This window comes from Notolepis coatsorum (genome assembly GCF_963971535.1).
Source record: "Notolepis coatsorum genome assembly, chromosome: 12".
Classification (NCBI taxonomy): domain Eukaryota; kingdom Metazoa; phylum Chordata; class Actinopteri; order Aulopiformes; family Paralepididae; genus Notolepis; species Notolepis coatsorum.
In genome coordinates this window covers 29,693,871-29,712,811 of record NC_140176.1, presented here as the reverse complement: position 1 = coordinate 29,712,811, position 18,941 = coordinate 29,693,871, and the positions used below count along the sequence as shown (strand labels likewise).

The 18,941-nt window shown below is 42.1% G+C and overlaps 1 protein-coding gene across 1 annotated transcript; it reads right to left on the bottom strand.

Annotated features, from left to right (window-relative positions):
* Positions 1-360: 360 nt before the first annotated feature.
* On the bottom strand, positions 361-1,707 carry LOC311237814 (gap junction gamma-1 protein-like; the record flags this gene model as incomplete). The annotated part of the gene is made up of 1 exon (XM_084325791.1): positions 361-1,707. The coding sequence occupies one exon, from the start codon at positions 1,705-1,707 to the stop codon at positions 361-363; it is 1,347 nt and encodes a 448-aa protein (XP_084181917.1).
* Between the last annotated feature and the right edge of the window lie 17,234 nt (positions 1,708-18,941).

Genomic DNA, 18,941 nt, shown 5'->3' with positions numbered 1-18,941 from the left:
TGATTTGAAGCCTGACTGAGACTCGTTAAGAATATTATGCATGGTTGATTGAGTAGGACACCATGGCTCAACAAGACCTTCTGATAGCAGGTGGTCATAAGTTTTGGAAATGTGAAAAATACAGTGTAAAAATAATGATTGCAGCTCTAAAATAATGTAACATGGATGACTGACCAATGTTTATGATATGTATGGACCAAACAACAACAAAAGCCCATGTTGATCCTTGCACCCGAAATACTGTTTTGTAGTACAGTGGTACAGTGGTTAGTACACTGTTACAGTAAGTTAGTAGGCTACACTGTTACTGCTACACACATGAATGGGCCCAATTCCTTTATTCCAGTATCTGTCTGGACTTCAGACCCACTCAGAACCCTTGCCTTCTCCAGACCTGTTGCTACTACTGTTGCTGCTGCTAGCCCTCTCTCTGTCCCCCTTGCTGGAGGAGTGTCTGGAGGGCTGGCGGTGTTTGCGCTCACGTTGGGGCTTGCTGTGGGCATTGCTGTGGCTCTGCTGCTGGATGTAGCTGTAGTCCTGTGCCTGACAGATGTCCCTGGTCAAGATGTCCCTGTGCAGAGTGTCGGCGTTACCCGCCCCCGCCCTGGTCAAGTTGTCCTCGTTACAGGCTTGCTGCCGGCGCTCCTCCTGGGCGGTGTTGGCGCAGTTCTGGCGGCACGCCATTTTGTCATTGCCGAGGTCAGTGAAGGGCAGCTGTCGGCCATGGTGCTCGCTGGACACCAGAGGTGTCTTGACTGCGACGCTGTAGCCCGGCGGGGCCAAGGGGGCGTTCCAGCTCACTCCAGCCTCTCCGCTCACTCCTCCTCCTCCTCCCCCCGGCAGCCCATAGAGCTGGTCCTCAGAGAGAGGCTTGCGGTGGGAGCGCAGGATGTCACAGATTTGGCCGATTCCCAGGTGGAGCATCTCCCACACGTTGAGCACCAGGCAGAGCAGCGACACAGCGTACATGATGCGGAGGAAGATGGTCTTCTCTGTAGGCCGTGACACGAAGCAGTCCACGCTGTGCGGGCAGGGCTCTAACGAGCACACGTACGTGGCCGACACCGACAGGCCGTAGAGGGCATACTGCCCACACAGGAAGGCCACCTCCAGCAAGGAGCGTGCCAGGAGCTGAAGGACATAAATGCACATCAGGCCGTCCTCCTTGATACGCTGGCGGCCGTCGTGGCGCACCTTGCCACGTCCTTGTCCTCTGCCCCCCTCCCCTCCAGCGTCTCCGCCCCTCTCGCTCTCGACCTCAGCCACTTCGTAGATCATGAGGTCCTCTTCCTGGTCGTCATCGGCCTCTTCCATGCCCCTATGATGCCTCCGCGGCCCCAGGTGATGCTTCCTGGGCCTCCGTGAGGACAGATCGCCCACTCCCCCGCTGCCCGGCTGCTCCTGGGCCCATATCTTGTTGACGGCGTAGCCCAGATACATGAGCGAGGGGGTGGACACCAGGATGATCTGGAAGACCCAGAAGCGGACGTGCGAGAGCGGGGCGAAGGCATTGTAGCACACGTTCTCGCAGCCCGGCTGGAGCGTGTTGCAGGAGAACTTGCTCACCTCGTCATAGTAGATGGACTCCCCGCCCACTGCGGTCAGCACGATGCGGAACACAATGAAGACCGTGATCCAGATCTTTCCCACGGAGGTGGAGTGGTTGTGGATCTCATCCAGCAGTCGCGTCAGGAAACTCCAACTCATGGTGGTGGTGAGGGGAAGGAGAGGCCACCCACAGTCCTTGTCACTCCTCACTCTCAGGGCTTCTGTAGAGGATGAAAGAGAGGGTGCAGATGGTTAAGAGATCCAACTTACCGACGTAAGAGCGAAATCCTTTACATTCGCCCCGGGGGACATTGACGATATCCTCGTCCCCGGTGACAACATGACCAGTGATACTCAACCAGTGGGGTTGAACACCAACGAGATGAAGTTCAACCTTCTCCATACCCACAAAAAAGAAGCTCGACTAGAGTCTCACGCAAAGACATTGAGCGAATACTACCGGGCCGGTAAGATCCCCAGAGGCCTGAGGGTACATCTGGAACCGACCATCGGGAGAGAGAACGAAGAATTTTGCCAAAAATGGTGTTAGATACTCAACCACTGCTCAAAGGACTTGATGTTGCTCATCATCAGACACACCAAAGATGAGCTACCCGCAGTGAAATCCTCAATTGAACGGCAGTCTGAGGAAACCAAGGCCGGGCCAACGCAGGTGGTGAGACCACCACCCGAAAACCTCATCTTCAACCTCTCTTCTCACGTTCTCACTGACACTGAGAAACAGGTATTGACCAAGGGACTGTCGTTTGTTCCAACACCATTAATCGATTTGTTTACTATAAAAAAAGAAATTTTCTGTTTTTTCAGAAATGTTAAACTGAACGCTTTTTTTTTCTAATTCTGAATCCAATATCTTACCAGATCCCAGTGTTAAAGTGTTCAGACCCAAAAGCACTTTCAACCCTATGGTCAACAATCACTCTATTAATGCCTTTTGTAGACTGGTAGAGGATGAAGTTGAGAATCAGTTTGTGGAAAGCGAACAACTGATTAATAGCAAGAGAAAAAACTTCTCTCAAACCGAAAGAAAGGCTGCAGACCAACTAGCCAAGAATAGAAATATCACCATTAAGGCTTGTGACAAAGGCGGTGGAATCTCTATAATGGATACATCTAGATACAGTGAAAAAATTAAAGAGATGTTAACTGACACCAAATATTATAAGAGAATTTGACTGAATCCCAGGAATAACTACAACCTAGAATTGAAACAGATAATCAAAAGAGCTGAAGAAAATAAATGGGTCACTGCAAAAGAAGCAAAATTCCTGGTGGATGAGTTCCCTATCACACCTGTCATCTATGGTTTAGCCAAGGTGCACAAATGTCCAAACGACCCTCCACTCCGACCAATAATCTCGGGGAGAGGGTCCCTCACAGAGAATGCCTCCAAGTTTGTAGACTATCACATCCAACCACTGGTTTGGAAACTTCCCTCGTATATAAAAGATACCTCTGACTTTCTATCTAAACTAGATTTAGTCAGAAATATTGGTGACAGTGATATTCTTGTAACCCTAGACGTTACTTCGCTATATTCCAACATTAACCACAACCTTGGTCTAGAAGCGTTGAACCATTTCCTAGGTAAACACCCAGACCAAACGCCTCCACATGAATTTATCATGGAACTGATGAAATCTACACTGAATAGAAATGTATTTATGTTTGAAAATACCTATTACCAACAGGAATATGGGTCTGCTATGGGATCCCCATCCGCTGCGCCTATGCGTGTTTATTTATGGGTAAGTTCGAGGAGGACTTCATTTACAACAATGCGTTGTATGGACCCTATATCAAATACTTTGTTCGATTTATCGATGATGTTTTCATGGTCTGGTCAGGAAATGAGACAGAGCTGTCATCCTTTTTGTCTTATTTGAACTCTTGTAGAATCCATCACTTTTAGTATGGAAAAGCCGAGAATCCATTCACTTCCTAGATGTAAAACTAAATAAAATTAATAACCTAATTGCCACAACCATCTACAGAAAACCAACCGATAAAAACAATCTCCTACAGTTTTCTAGTCACCACCCGGTGCCTTTAAAGAAAAGCCTGCCTGTAAGTCAACTATACAGACTCAAACGTATCTGTAGCTCTCAGGAGGAGTTCCACTCCGAAAGTGAAAATATGTTGGGACGATTTGATGAAAAGGGCTACCCAAAGCAGTGTCTTAACTCTGCCATGGCCACTGTAAACCAAATTGAAAGAAAAGAACTATTCCGGAAGAAAGAAAGAAACAGAACACCAGGCACCATTAATTATGTCCTTACTTATGATCCATTTAGTTACGTTATCAAGTCCACAGTCATGAAACACTGGCACATTCTATCATCGGATAGAACTTTAAATGATCGCTTCCAACACCCTCCACGCTTTACACATAAAAGGGCTACAAACCTGAAGGACCGCCTTGTTAGAGCGGACTCGTATTCAAAGCCAGAGCCTTTTATTCATGGTAGCTTCCCATGTAGATCATGCACATCTTGCAGCCACATGATCAAAACAAACACATTTCACGACTCCCACACCGGGAAGAATTACAAGATCAGATCGCTAATAACATGCAATTCCACAGACGATATAACTTTTTTTTTTATCCACTTTTTTTTCCCATTTTCTATATTTTCTCCCATCCCAATTTCATATCATCCAATTCAACCCTCCCCTGTCACGAACGCTGTTTCTTGCCTCCCACAAGCCGGCTGCAATGTGGACTAAGTCATACATAGCACAAGTCCCCTTCGGTACTTGAGGTAACAGCAGTCGCATCTTTTCACCTGCGCAGCTCGATCTCTCAGTGGCGAGGAGTAACTCGTGGGAGGCTCACGCTGCCCCCGACACTTCCTGATTCTACTGCGCAGGCGCACCAACCGACCTGTAGGAGTCGCTGTCCACAACGCCCGATCCCCACCCATCAGTTTCCCACCCCCTAATACGGCCAATGTGTATTAGTATGAACGACCAGCTAAACTGAAAGCAATGTGGAGCGCTGGGCTCGAACAGGCGAGCCCAGCGTCTCCGCATTAGTGGCGAGCGCCTTGCCCACTATGCCACGTAGCCGCCCCACATGATAAATCTATTATTCTGCCCATGTAAAAAATACTATATTGGACAGACATCCCGCAAATTAAAAATCAGATTGAACGAACACAGAAGCAATATAAAGCGGACTGACATTAATTCCCCTGTGGCACGACATTTTAACGAAATGGATCATAAAATTAATGACCTCAAGTGCATAGGTCTAGAGATGGTTTTTCTTAATAGAAGGGGTGGCAACCATGAACAACTTCTTTTGCAACGGGAATGTGTATGGATTCATCGGCTCAAATCTATGTATCCAGTTGGGATGAATGAAGAGTTCAATTTGACTCCATTCCTTTAGCTATCATAAGTTATCTACTGTATAAACAAAAACTAGTACACTGATTAATGAACGGTCTAACAACCTGATACCCCCAATGTACTGTGTTTTGTTCCATACAGAGTTGTAAATTGTATATTGTATATTGTATTGACATCGGCTCAAATCTATGTATTCCATCTGGGATGAATGAAGAGTCCAGTTTGGCTCCATTCCTGTAGATGCTATCCTAAGTTATCTACTATATGAGCTCCATTCCTTTAGGTGCTATCCTAAGTTATCTAATGAGCTCCATTCCTTTAGGTGCTATCCAAAGTTATCTACTGTATGAGAAAAAAAAACTAGTACACTGTTTAATGAACGGTCTAACAACCTGATGTACCCCAATGTACTGTCTTTTTTATTCCATACAGGTCTGAAAATATTGTATTGTAATATGTATCAATTTGTTGTTTTCATACATTGCTATCATACACATTTATGTGATATTGTGATATTGTGATATCTACCTGTCAATCTAGCCCTGCTACTAATCATGACGTCAACCTAGCCTGTTGACTGATTGCCGATTGTTCCCACCTGTTGTCAAGTACAGCCTATTTAAGTTGTGTGTGTCACATTTGTCATTTGCACACTGATGAAGGCTGGATGGCTGAAAACCCTTTTTGCGATATAACAAATTGAAAATAAAAACAACGATATTCCGAGTGCGGTCCCTACCTCCTTTTTTTGGAACTTAATTAATGTTGGACTACGCACCTGTCTGAGCGCAGTCGTTACCCCCTTTTTCTACTAAGAGATCCAACAGGAATGTATTGCATGAGACAATCTTATCAGCCTTTTACAGATACATTGGTAACGATATGGATTCCAACAGTAATGGCAGAAAGGAATGTTATGTACCATGCTGTGTCCTGTGTTCCAGGCGATTGCTGCCAATCACCTAATTGAGAAGCGGCCTCCCCCGCACCACTCTCTCTCTCATCTTGCCAGAACACTGTTGGAGCAGTGTCTTCCCCTACCACCACACTTTACCCCTTTGTTCAATATAGTTGTACAATATTAATAAATATGTCAGTTTTGGTTGGTTGTTTGTGTCCCTTTATGTTGATGCCCTCTGAGCCAGGGTCGTAACAAGGAACCATGAATTGAAGTCTATGAGAAAACTGAGCTTTTCTTTTGTACACAGTTTACCAAAATCACTCCTAATCACTCATTTCTGAACGGATCTTTATGAAATTTGGACATGTACTACATAAGGCTTCAGGCTATGGATCTGTGGAGTTTTTCAAGCCATACGAATTTCTGGGGAAATACTACTTCTGGACTACTAACTACTACAGAAAAACTTGAGTAACAAGTTTTTCTACAACTCAAGTTCAGACCTATGCTACTCTATTTCATTAGCACTAAAAGTGACCTTTCCTTATTGCATCATAAACTACAGAATGTTATCTTTCAAAAGAGACCAGGCTTATGTATGTGCTATAAGTATAAAGTATAGTATTTTGGTTTGCAAAAAAGGTATGCAGTCCTCATGCCCGCATGTTAAGAGGTTGTACAGCCCTGGCCTATATTGGATTTCATAATTATATTATATTCCATTGTGCTTAACTTAGTTCATATTTCATTTAATTTGACTCCACCTCTTTATTGTATTATCTGTCTGTTAATGTCTGTCCGCTAATGTTGCACCGAAAACTACACAAGCAAATTCCTTATGTGAAAACTACTTGGCATTAAAGACCTTTCTGATTCTGATTCTGATAAATTTCCCCATCATTGCAAATCCGCCCCTTAATAACGAGGAGACCTACCCCCGTAAATATTATTGCGTGGATCGGAATGAGGGCGCGAGCGTGGGAGCTTGCGCAAAATCACAGATATTTTTCCACTGCCACGTTTGGATATCCCAACTGCGCTCAGACTGGGATATGAGATGCCAAATGTGTTTATTTTGTTTATTCCATATTGTATTTAATTTATTTCGTCATTGCATTTGTTTGTCATCCACAAATAATTAATTTTGAGCAGACCTGTCCATAGTGCTGAATCTTTATACCAAATTTAAGCAGTGCCAGTGAAGATATTTTAAAATTTACGAATATTTTGAGAAAAGTTGTATTTAATGTTTAGTTAAGATAATAGAACCTGCATTATCATATACTCCAGAATAAACTTTTCATTGGCCGTGTTTCCAGCGTCTAGTCCATGGACCTGACGAAACGTTATAAATTAAGTTTATTCTGGAGCATGAGTGTGGTACAATTGGAACGTGAGTGCAGTCAATAATAATAATAATAATATTTATTTATATAGCACCTTTCATACAAGGATTGCAGTTCAAAGTGCTTTATATAATGAATACATAATAAAACAAGCAGCAAGAGCAATGCATAACACAAATAAAAGTTGCAGCATGATGCAAAATCATTTGCATAGAAAAGGGAACATGTTCCGCCCATATGACCTCATATAAATACATGCTAAATGCACCGGACGCAATGCTGATGGAACGCAGTTACCACCACATTTCACCCATTGCGCGTCCCCTGTGGATAGCAAACTGTGTTTCAGCGCTATTTGCACCGGCTTTGCGTCGGAAACCCTTTGTGGATTCCGCCCTCAGGGTGTCACAGGGTGTCATAGGGTGTCACAGGGTGTCACAGATGCAGGTCCAGAAACCTGCCCAGCCAACAGTTTCACATGCACTTCAAAAGTGACAGAACAGCCAATGACAGCAGCAGATATATCTTTTTAGAGTATCGATTTTGGAACAGTTTAGGAACCGGCATCGTTTTGTAGTATGGATTTTGGCACCGACCCTAATCGCCATCCCGGGACAGTTAGAGGACGAAGCAGCCTGCCGGCCATCACCTGACCTGAGCGACATTACAACAGCGCTTCTAGAGCCCCTTAACCCATGTAGACATAAAACGCCTGCTAATAATGTGTTATAGCCTGCATATACACACAAATGTGTTTCCCAGTTTCAATTAATAACTCGCTGAGTTGAAATGCTCTCAGCTTAATGACACTGACATATGAAGAAGTAAGGAGTAAGTAGTACAAACAGTGATTGATGTGAAATGAAGGCTTCAAATACTACATACTATTTCTAATACGGGGGCGACAGTGGCCAGTTCGATTGCCGCTCCTGCCAGGCAGCATGTCGAAGTGTCCTTGAGCAAGACACTTAACCCCTAATTGCTCCTGATGAGCAGGTTGGCACCTTGCATGGTTGACTCCGCCGTCGGTGTGTGAATGTGCGAGTGAATGGGTCAAATATGAGGAGAAATTGGCTGAGGAGAAACAACAGCTGCACTTGAGAAAAACGGCGGTGCACGCCAGGAGGTCTATCTCCAAACGACGCCAGCAGCTTCATTTGATGTTGGGGAGACGAGGACGTGGCCTAGAGGAGGGACATTAGATTTAAATGAATTGATTTAAAAAAAATTCTCTATCTCCGATTTTTCTGTTTTTCTCCCCGTCCCAATTTAGTCGTTGTGCCAATTCCCACCCTCCCCTGAGGGTGCTAAACGAACAATAATCGCTAAACGAACAATAATCACTATGCAACAACCATCAAATGCACACAGCACACACACCCACACGCACACACTCACTCAAACAAACAACACACTGCAGCACCCACTCTCCACACTTTAGATCACACAAACACACTTACACTTTATATTTATTGATAAAGGATTTGCACTACAACTCGTACACCTACTGTGAATTGTACCTAAATTGCACCTCGCCCCATTTCTCCATTTATGCCTTGCACTATATAGTATTGTATATTAGTACACTGCACAGTATTGTATATTGTATGGTAACTACGTCTATTCTGCATCGAACATTGTACATATGTCTAAACTGAACACTGTGACCTCTTTTTTTTTACTTCTAATTTTACTATGTTTTTATTTCATACTTATCTTGTCTTGCACAGTCTCTGGAGCGCAACAGTAAGAAGCATTTTGTACAAAAGTATTCTGTACTTCTGTATGACAACTATTAAAGAAACTTGAAACTTGAACTTGAACCCCTGCCTGGTTGTTGTGCGCATGTTCTCCTACTGGTCGGTACAAGGGAACCCTGAAGTCATCCGCACGCTTCCTCCGGCACGCGCGGCGACAGCCAGTGACTCTTTTTTCACCTGGCAGAGATGACTCTCATTGGTGAAGCGTAACGCGTGGGAGGTCACGCTGCCTTCATCAAGTCCTGCCTCCGCTGAGCAAGCGCCCAGACCTGACCTGTAGCGTCGCTGTCCACAACGCCAGATTCCCACCCATGACTTCCCTCCCCCTAACTCAGCCAAACGAGTTAGTATGACGATCAGCCCAAGCCAAGGCAATGCTGACTCCGGGAGTCGAGACCGCAGCCTCTTGCATTGGTGACGAACGCAATCTCCGCTACGCCACCTGACCGCCATAAATGAATTGATTTTGACACAGATATGATAAATTGTCCTTCGACAATGTCAATATGATATGTTAGTTAGACTGGAGGGAAGGAGACATTCATCACAAGGAGGCCAGGCAGCCTTACTTACAGCTGCACCATGTAAGATTAGCAGCCTGCAGCTGTGAGAGCTAACGGCTCAGTGCTTAAACATGGAGGACAAGACAAGAGGAAACAGCAGCAAACAAGACTAGGCAATTCTAGTTAAAGGGGCACAAGTCAGAAACAATGATGATGATTTATTTTGCACATAATCTCACACTTTTGCACACATTAATTTAGTTTGACAGTTATTGAGAGTGCATTTGTTTCAATATGGCCACCAGTGATGTCACCTGGGACATTGGATCCTTATGTTCTCTTTCATTGCCAAAAGAAAGTCTAACATGTGTCTACACACTATGAATGTATTCCATGGCCTTTAACAGCCCCCAAACAGCACTGCCAACTTCAACAGACCATTTGATGTGAGCTCCAGGTATTGACAATGTGATGCTACATACCCTACCACATGGCCCCTAATGACACCACAACCCAATGTGTAGATAGATAGATACTACATACCCTATAGTACCACATGACCCCTAATGACACCACAACCCAACGTGTAGTAGATATAGATGCTACATATCCTACCACATGACCACAACCCACCATGTAAATAGATAGATGCTACATACCCTACCTACCACATGACCCCTAATGACACCACAACCCAACGTGTAGATAGATAGATGCTACAGTACATATCCTACAACATGACCCCTAATGACACCACAACCCAACGTGTAGATAGATGCTACATACCCTACCACATGACACCACAACCCAACGTGTATAGATAAATGCTACATATCCTACCACATGACCCCTAATGGCTACCACAACCCAACGTGTAGATAGATAAGACAGTGAGAGCTGCATATCACCAGGTTATCAAGTGTAGATAGATAGACAGTGAGAGCAGCACATCACCAGGGGGGGAACATGTCTATGTTCGGGGAACATAGGACCCTGGGAACATAGAACCCTTTTGCGGATGGGGGAACATCCGAATAGAATGTTCTATTATGACATCATACTGTGACATCACAAATGTTCTAGAATGTACTATTATCACATCATACTGTGACATCACAAATGTTCTAGAATGTTCTATTATGACATCATACTGTGACATCACACATGTTCTAGAATGTTCTATTATGAGTTATGACATCATACTGTGATTTGAATAATATAAATAATATGTATGGTAAGGCTGTCCCCGAAGCCTGTTTTTGGGATTCAAACTTCGTCAGGGTTCTTCGAACGGACGTTCGAACCTTTGTTTTTAATAAAAATATTCAAATAAAAATAAAAGAATTTTATAAATTATATTTTTTTCTTTTTTATATCCTTAAACTAAATCCTCAATTTGAATAAAGTGATTCAAACTTCGTCAGGGTTTTTCGAAAGGACGTTCGAACCTTCGTTTTTAATAAAAATATTCAAATTTTAAATTTTTTTTTATATCCTCAAACTAAATCCTCAATTTGAATAGTCATTAATCTGATTAAATGAGTATTTTCTCTTTTATTAAATCAACTTTCCAGCCCCCTGTCAACTGTCAAATGATGTCAACTGTCAACCTGAATTAACATTCAGTATTCAATAGTGTCTGATTGAATATTAACATTCAGTATTCAATAGTGTCTGATTCAATATTAACATTCAGTATTCAATATTGTCTGATTCAATATTAACATTCAGTATTCAAGTAGAACAGCTAGCTAGCCGTTGTGGACAGTGACACTCACCTTTCCACAGCAAAATGGTAGGCAAGGTATCACCTTGGTTGAGAAATGCAGGTTTCAATCTATGTTGTTTAGTCTATCTGTTCAGTCCTGTTCAGTACTGTTTCAAGATGCACAAAGAGATCTTCCACTTCTTCTTCCTCTTCTTCTTTTGAGAGAATTGTTGAATATATATAGAACACAAATGTTCTAGAATGTTTGATTATGACATCATACTGTGACATCACAAATGTTCTAGAATGTTCTATTATGACATCATACTGTGACATCACAAATGTTCTAGAATGTTCTATTATGACATCATACTGTGCCATCACACAAATGTTCTAGAATGTTCTATTATGACATCATACTGTGACATCACAAATGTTCTAGAATGTACTATTATGACATCACTGTGCCATCACAAATGTTCTAGAATGTTCTATTATGACATCATACTGTGACATCACAAATGTTCTAGAATGTTCTATTATGAGTTATGACATCATAATGTGACATCACAACGGAACATGTTTGAGTTCCATTTGAATAATATAAATAATATGTATGGTAAGGCTGTCCCCGAAGCCTGTTTTTGGGATTCAAACTTCGTCAGGGTTCTTCGAACGGACGTTCGAACCTTCGTTTTTAATAAAAATATTCAAATAAAAATAAAATAATTTTATAAATTATATTTTTTTCTTTTTTATATCCTTAAACTAAATCCTCAATTTGAATAAAGTGATTCAAACTCCGTCAGGGTTTTTCGAAAGGACGTTCGAACCTTCGTTTTTAATAAAAATATTCAAATTTAAAAAAGTATTCTAATTTTTTTTTCTAATTTTTTTTTATATCCTCAAACTAAATCCTCAATTTGAATAGTGATTAATCTGATTAAATTAGTATTTTTTCTTTTATTAAATCAACTTTCCAGCCCCCTGTCAACTGTCAAATGATGTCAACTGTCAACCTGAATTAACATTCAGTATTCAATATTGTCTGATTCAATATTAACATTCAGTATTCAATAGTGTCTGATTCAATATTAACATTCAGTATTCAATAGTGTCTGATTCAATATTAACATTCAGTATTCAATATTGTCTGATTCAATATTAACATTCAGTATTCAAGTAGAACAGCTAGCTAGCCGTTGTGGACAGTGACACTCACCTTTCCACAGCAAGACGGTAGGCAAGGTACCACCTTGGTTGAGAAATGCAGGTTTCAATCTATGTTGTTTAGTCTATCTGTTCAGTCCTGTTCAGTACTGTTTCAAGATGCACAAAGAGATCTTCCACTTCTTCTTCTTCCTCTTCTTCTTTTGAGAGAATTGTTGAATATATATAGAACACAAATGTTCTAGAATGTTTGATTATGACATCATACTGTGACATCACAAATGTTCTAGAATGTTCTATTATGACATCATACTGTGACATCACAAATGTTCTAGAATGTTCTATTATGACATCATACTGTGACATCACACAAATGTTCTAGAATGTTCTATTATGACATCATACTGTGACATCACAAATGTTCTAGAATGTACTATTATGACATCATACTGTGATATCACAAATGTTCTAGAATGTTCTATTATGACATCATACTGTGACATCACAAATGTTCTAGAATGTTCTATTATGACATCATACTGTGACATCACACAAATGTTCTAGAATGTTCTATTATGACATCATACTGTGACATCACAAATGTTCTAGAATGTACTATTATGACATCATACTGTGACATCACAAATGTTCTAGAATGTTCTATTATGACATCATACTGTGACATCACATAGCCTATCCCATTTCGAGCACTGGTTATCCGGATTTGGTAATCCTGAAAAGTTTGTATCCGGTCAGAGTAATCCAATCCGATGTTGCTTTAAAAAAAAAAATGATTACAAAAGTTATTCTATTTTTTTTTTATAAATCTTTTTTTTGATATATCCTCAAACTAAATCCTCAATTTGAATAAAGTGATTAATCTGATTAAATGAGTTTTTTCTTTTATTATTTTGTTAGTGATGTAATCAAAAATAACACTTGGAACAAACAAAAAACGATAATATACGATTGGTAAACACTCTGATTAACCAAAACACTTAAAAGAAAACTGGATGAATTATTATAATATGTGGTTGGCACTTCTTTATCGTTGCTATTGTAGATAACTGTGGCAATTCTAGAGTTAATACATGTAAAAAAATGTATTCATTGATAACCCAAAAAAAAACATTATCTACTTGAGGAGAGAATGTGTATATCTGTTCACCAGTTTGATAAGAATCTATTATTTGGGAAACAGAAAATACTCTGTTACACTATAACCACTTGTAGGGCTGGGCGATATGGCCACAAATTATATCGCGATAACAATATCGATAACAATATCATATCACGCGATATCTATAATTATCGATATTGTTATAAGTATAAAAAAAAATATATATATATATATATATATATATATATATATATATATATATATATATATATATATATATATATATATATATATTCTTTTTTAAACAACAGATGTATGTTTATTTTGCAGCAATTCTTTGTCGTTGCCGCCATCTTTAGTGTTACAGCCCCTCACACTCCAGTTCTCAGGCTGCAGCTGGTTTGAAAGCGAAAGTAAACAGGCTTCTCTGCTGGCTGTGGCACCAGGGGAGTTGAATAGTTCTGGCTCTGCTAGTTTCTTTTCTATCTTTTGGCGCTTTTTTGGTGGACAAACTCATGTGCACCGTGACTCGTGACTGGAGACTAGCTCTGCTAGCACACATAGCCTACTGTGTAAAGACGGTTTCAAACTGTATTTTACATTAGAAAGCAAACAAAATAAATGGACAAGAGAAAAATATATCTCAATTTGGTCAGTATTGTCATTTGGACAAGCAAAGCCATTACTTTAAGTTGCAGGCAAGAAAGACCAGTCTGTCCACTGTCTCTGGGTTTAAAAAAATAAAAAATCTGATACCCCCCGCCCCCCGATATCGATTATTAAAATATATTGCGATAATTATCGTTATATCGCCCAGCCCTAACCACTTGAATGTGTAAACACCTTGTCTCATGCCTCACCATAGTGTGAACAATATGTATATACCATCTTATATATCTTTACATATTGTTTTCAAAGGAATTTTTTTTTGTCTCATGCGTGTTTTACAAAGGTGTGAGAGAGAGAGACAAACAGACACGATATAGACAGACAAATTATCTATATCCTTTGCTGTGTCAACCTTTAGTAAAGTCCTGTCTTTAGTTATCCTAAATAAATCTTATACAATTGATATCTTAATTATAACTTATTAACCTTAGTTGTATAGTGCATAATGAAACGTTTGTAAATCTGTATTGTTCTAGAGAAAGAATGGGCATTCATTCAAGTCAGAGTTAATTTATCATGGATGATTCCATCATTCCAAGCTGTGAGAGAGAGAGAGAGAGAGAGAGAGAGAGAGAGAGAGAGAGAGAGAGAGAGAGAGAGAGAGAGAGAGAGAGAGAGAGAGAGAGAGAGAGAGAGAGAGAGAGAGAGAGAGAGAGAGAGAGAGAGAGACCTGGAAAGTGAACAGGCTCTTGGAATGGGTGTCTGGGAGGAAGTGGTGGGTCTTTCGATGTTGATTAAACGACAAGCAACTAATGTCATGAGTGCAAAATTAAAGGACAATAAATCTAATCTAACTGAAATTGTGTAGCACAGACCTTTCTATGGATCAAAACCTCAATATTATTATGGTGTAGTTAATATCATGTATCCTTAATCCCTAATGAGGCACTAAGATGTTAGTAAAAAAAAAAGAACGTATGCCAATGACAGGAAGTAACGGTATATATGTGTGTGTGTGCGTGCACTGTGCACGAGTGCACATCTAGGGGCGGGGTGTAGATTTGGTCTCCCTGATGTTGACTCCTTAGCCACAGCCTTGGGCTGGACGAGTGTTTCATAACGGCCGTTGTGTGGGCCGGTTTCGGGGCCAGTGCGTGGGTCGGTGCGTGGGCCGGTGTGTGGGCCGGTGTGTGGGCTGGTGCGTCTGAATGTCCCGGGCTGAATTTGTGTCCCAGTCCGCCCCTGCTGTTAGGACTATTGGGGGCGACAGTAGCTCGGTAGGTAGAGCAGTTGTCTGGTAATCTAGAGGTTCCCTGTTTGATTCCCGCTCCTCCCAGGCAGCGTGTCGAAGTGTCCTTTCACCGGACGAAAAACATGCTCTGCAAAAAGGAAGTGACATCACAGGCAAGTACTACTCGAACTCACAGCTCCTGAAATGTTTGTTGGATTTTACTGAATTTTATTAGATTTTAATGGATTTTTAGCATGGAATTGCACTACCAGTTGAAAAGGTCTGTTTTATCTAATCTGCTTTAAAAGCAGTGGACTACTTATACTGTTTTGAGAACCTTTCTGAATTGGTGATCTGCTCTGTTAGCAGTAGCCTAGCCTAGCCTAGCTGGCTCTGTTAGCAATTAGCCAGGAGCTCCGGAAGAGCTAGCTGGTTCTGCTGAGCCTGCTCAACGTGAGCTAAGCTAGTGGAGCTTGTTGTTTCATGGCTACAACTAGGCGCTACCGGCTAGTTTTGTTGTTTCATAGCTACAGCTAGGCGCTACCGGCTAGTCTTGTTGTTTCATAGCTACAGCTAGGCACTACCGGCTAGTCTTGTTGTTTCATAGCTACAGCTAGGCGCTACCGGCTAGTCTTGTTGTTTCATAGCTACAGCTAGGCGCTACCGGCTAGTCTTGTTGTTTCATAGCTACAGCTAAGCGCTACCGGCTAGTGTTGTTGTTTCATAGCTACAGCTAGACGCTACCGGCTAGTCTTGTTGTTTCATAGCTACAACTGAAAAAATGGAGAAAACTACTCTTAGATGTTAGGGTAAAGAGGGGAGCAGACATTGACTCTGACCATCACCTGCTGATAGGAGAGTTTAGACTCAAACTAGCTGTAAGGAAAAGGGAGGAAAATAGAGCACAGAGAAAATTCAACATCAGAAAACTAAGGGATCACCAGGTTAGACAAGAAGCAGGGCTTACACTTAAAAACAGATTTCAAGTACTAGCAGAAACAGGAGATGTTGAGGAACAGTGGGGAAGCTGCAAGAAGGCCCTCATTGACACTTGTGAACAGGTTTTGGGCTATAGGAAAGGTGAAAGAAAAGACTGGATTGCAGATGACACCTGGCAAGACATAGAGGAAAGGAAAAACCTTAAAAACAAGTGCAATAGGGAACCAGATATGACAAAGAAAGAAAAGTGTAGGCAAGAATACCAACAAAAGAGCAGGGTAGTGAAGAAGAAGACGAGAAGGGACAAGAGAAGATATGTTGACAACCTAGCATGTGAGGCAGAAATAGCAGCCGGACAGAGGAACATGAAAGATCTTTACAGAATCACAAGACAACTAGCGGGGAAGAACAGAACCATTAGCCGACCAGTGAAGAATAAACAGGGACAACTCATCACACAGGAAGCCCAACAGCTAGACCGCTGGAGGGAACACTTCCAGGAACTCCTAAATAGACCTCCCCCAGAAATAACACCAGAGATCAGCAGTGTACCATCGGAAGCCTTGAAGATCAACTGTGGGAGGATATCTAAGGATGAAATAACCAGAGCCATCAAAAAGATGAAGGCTGGGAAAGCACCAGGAGTTGACAACATCCCCCCTGATATTCTGAAAGCTGATCCCAAAGCGACCACAGAGGTTCTATACCACCTCCTCAACAAGATCTGGGATACAGAGGTAATCCCAATAGAATGGAAAACGGGCTTAATGGTCACTATTCCAAAAAGAGGAAACCTCAGTGAATGCAACAACTGGAGAGGCATAATGCTCCTGTCCGTCCCTAGCAAGGTTCTTTGTAGGATTATCTATCTATAGATAGGATACAAGCAGCCTTAGACGGACAGTTGAGGAAAGAGCAAGCAGGTTTTAGGAAGGATAAGTCATGCACAGACCATATTGCTACTTTAAGAATTATTATCGAGCAGTGTGTTGAGTGGCAAAACTCCCTGTGCATGAATTTTATAGACTTTGAAAAAGCCTTTGACAGCCTAGATAGGGAAGTGCTTTGGAAACTCCTAGGTCACTATGGCCTACCCTCTAAGATCATCAACCTAATAAAGAACATGTACCAGGATTTCAATGGCCGGGTGATCTGCAAGGGCAAACTGTCAGACACCTTTGCCATCACAACAGGGGTGCGGCAGGGTTGTCTTCTTTCTCCTTTGATTTTCCTCATTGCCATTGACTGGATCATGAGAAGAACAACTGAAAATCAACGGACAGGAATCCAGTGGACCTTGTTTACCCAGCTTGAGGACCTGGATTTCGCAGACGACCTTGCGCTAGTCTCTGAAAACCACACACACATGCAACAGAAGACAGATAGGTTACAGACTACAGTGACCAGCTTGGACTCAAGATCAACACCGGAAAAACCAAGACTGTAACTGAGGGGTACAATTCCCTGACTGTATTACTAGATATGATACTTACTACCACTACCTTTGTACTTAATATTCGGCCACCCAGTACTCGGCATAAATATATTATGATAAACACTCTCACGTAGATGAAACGGATCCAACACAAATGTACGAAGTCGAAGTATGTATTTATTCCTACACAGCAATGGTGTGTAGAGCAAGCACTTAATCACTTAATTACATTTATGAATTGAAATAGTATGCACTTTTATGGCAAAGAGTATTCGTCGGTATATCAATAGAGAATGTCCAATCTCTGATGGCGCAGGTGGTAAATATACGACCTGGAATAGTTAAGGAATAACAGCAATGATACTTTAATGATTATAAGACTGGATACACTAAGGGGGGTAATCCGGTCGCTTGTAAGACAACAGGAGTAGGAGGGGGGGGGGGGGTAGAGTCTGGCTGCCTCGTCCGGCCAAGGGTATCCTGGGTGAACCCACAGTTGTGCAGCTCGGTGCGCCAGCGATCCTTGGACCACAGATGAAAGCAGGTGGACTCTCTGTGAGCCGGCTCTCTCCGGTCCACGGGGGAGAGACGTGAAGCGACCTCGTCTTGCAGAGCGTCTCCTCACCTTGCGTCCTCTCCAGGGGGGGGGGTTCCAACACACGGCAGTGTCGGGGGTCTTTATCCATGGAATAATCACTGTACACAAAGCATAATCCGTGCCTGGGAAGGCGGGCTGTCGTCGGTAGAATAATCCGGTATGCAGGTCCACTCGCTCGTCGGCTCTGGGGCTCCTCGGGTGCAGCCTCACATGGTGGTCGGCCACCCTGGATAAGCAGCCAGTTCTCTGCCCGAAACGATGGGGTACTGACTACGGTAGTATTCTCCCCGTACGAAGCACTATATATTAACAGACTATTATTAGCTTAATAGACTACGTCCAACTCGACGATATAGTGCCAAATATGACTATTCAAATATTAATATACACGATGTCTCAATACCGATGGTAGGCCGAACTTGGCCTTACTCCCACACGTGGCGTCGCGGGGAGGCTTTACGTCTGTCACTCTATTGGAGGGTAAGAAACTGGACTGAAAAGGAAGTCCTACTTTAGTAGCGCAGTATATATACGCACTATGAACAAATAGTACCGTTAGTGGTGCGGTAGCCAGATTCCTACGCGGAACTAGGACTTGTTCGTACATGTTGAGCGGTACGTTTGAACTGGGTCTGGGGGGTATGGCAGCCTGGCACCAAGGTCTCGACCAATAGTAGAATGGAGACTATTATGGGATG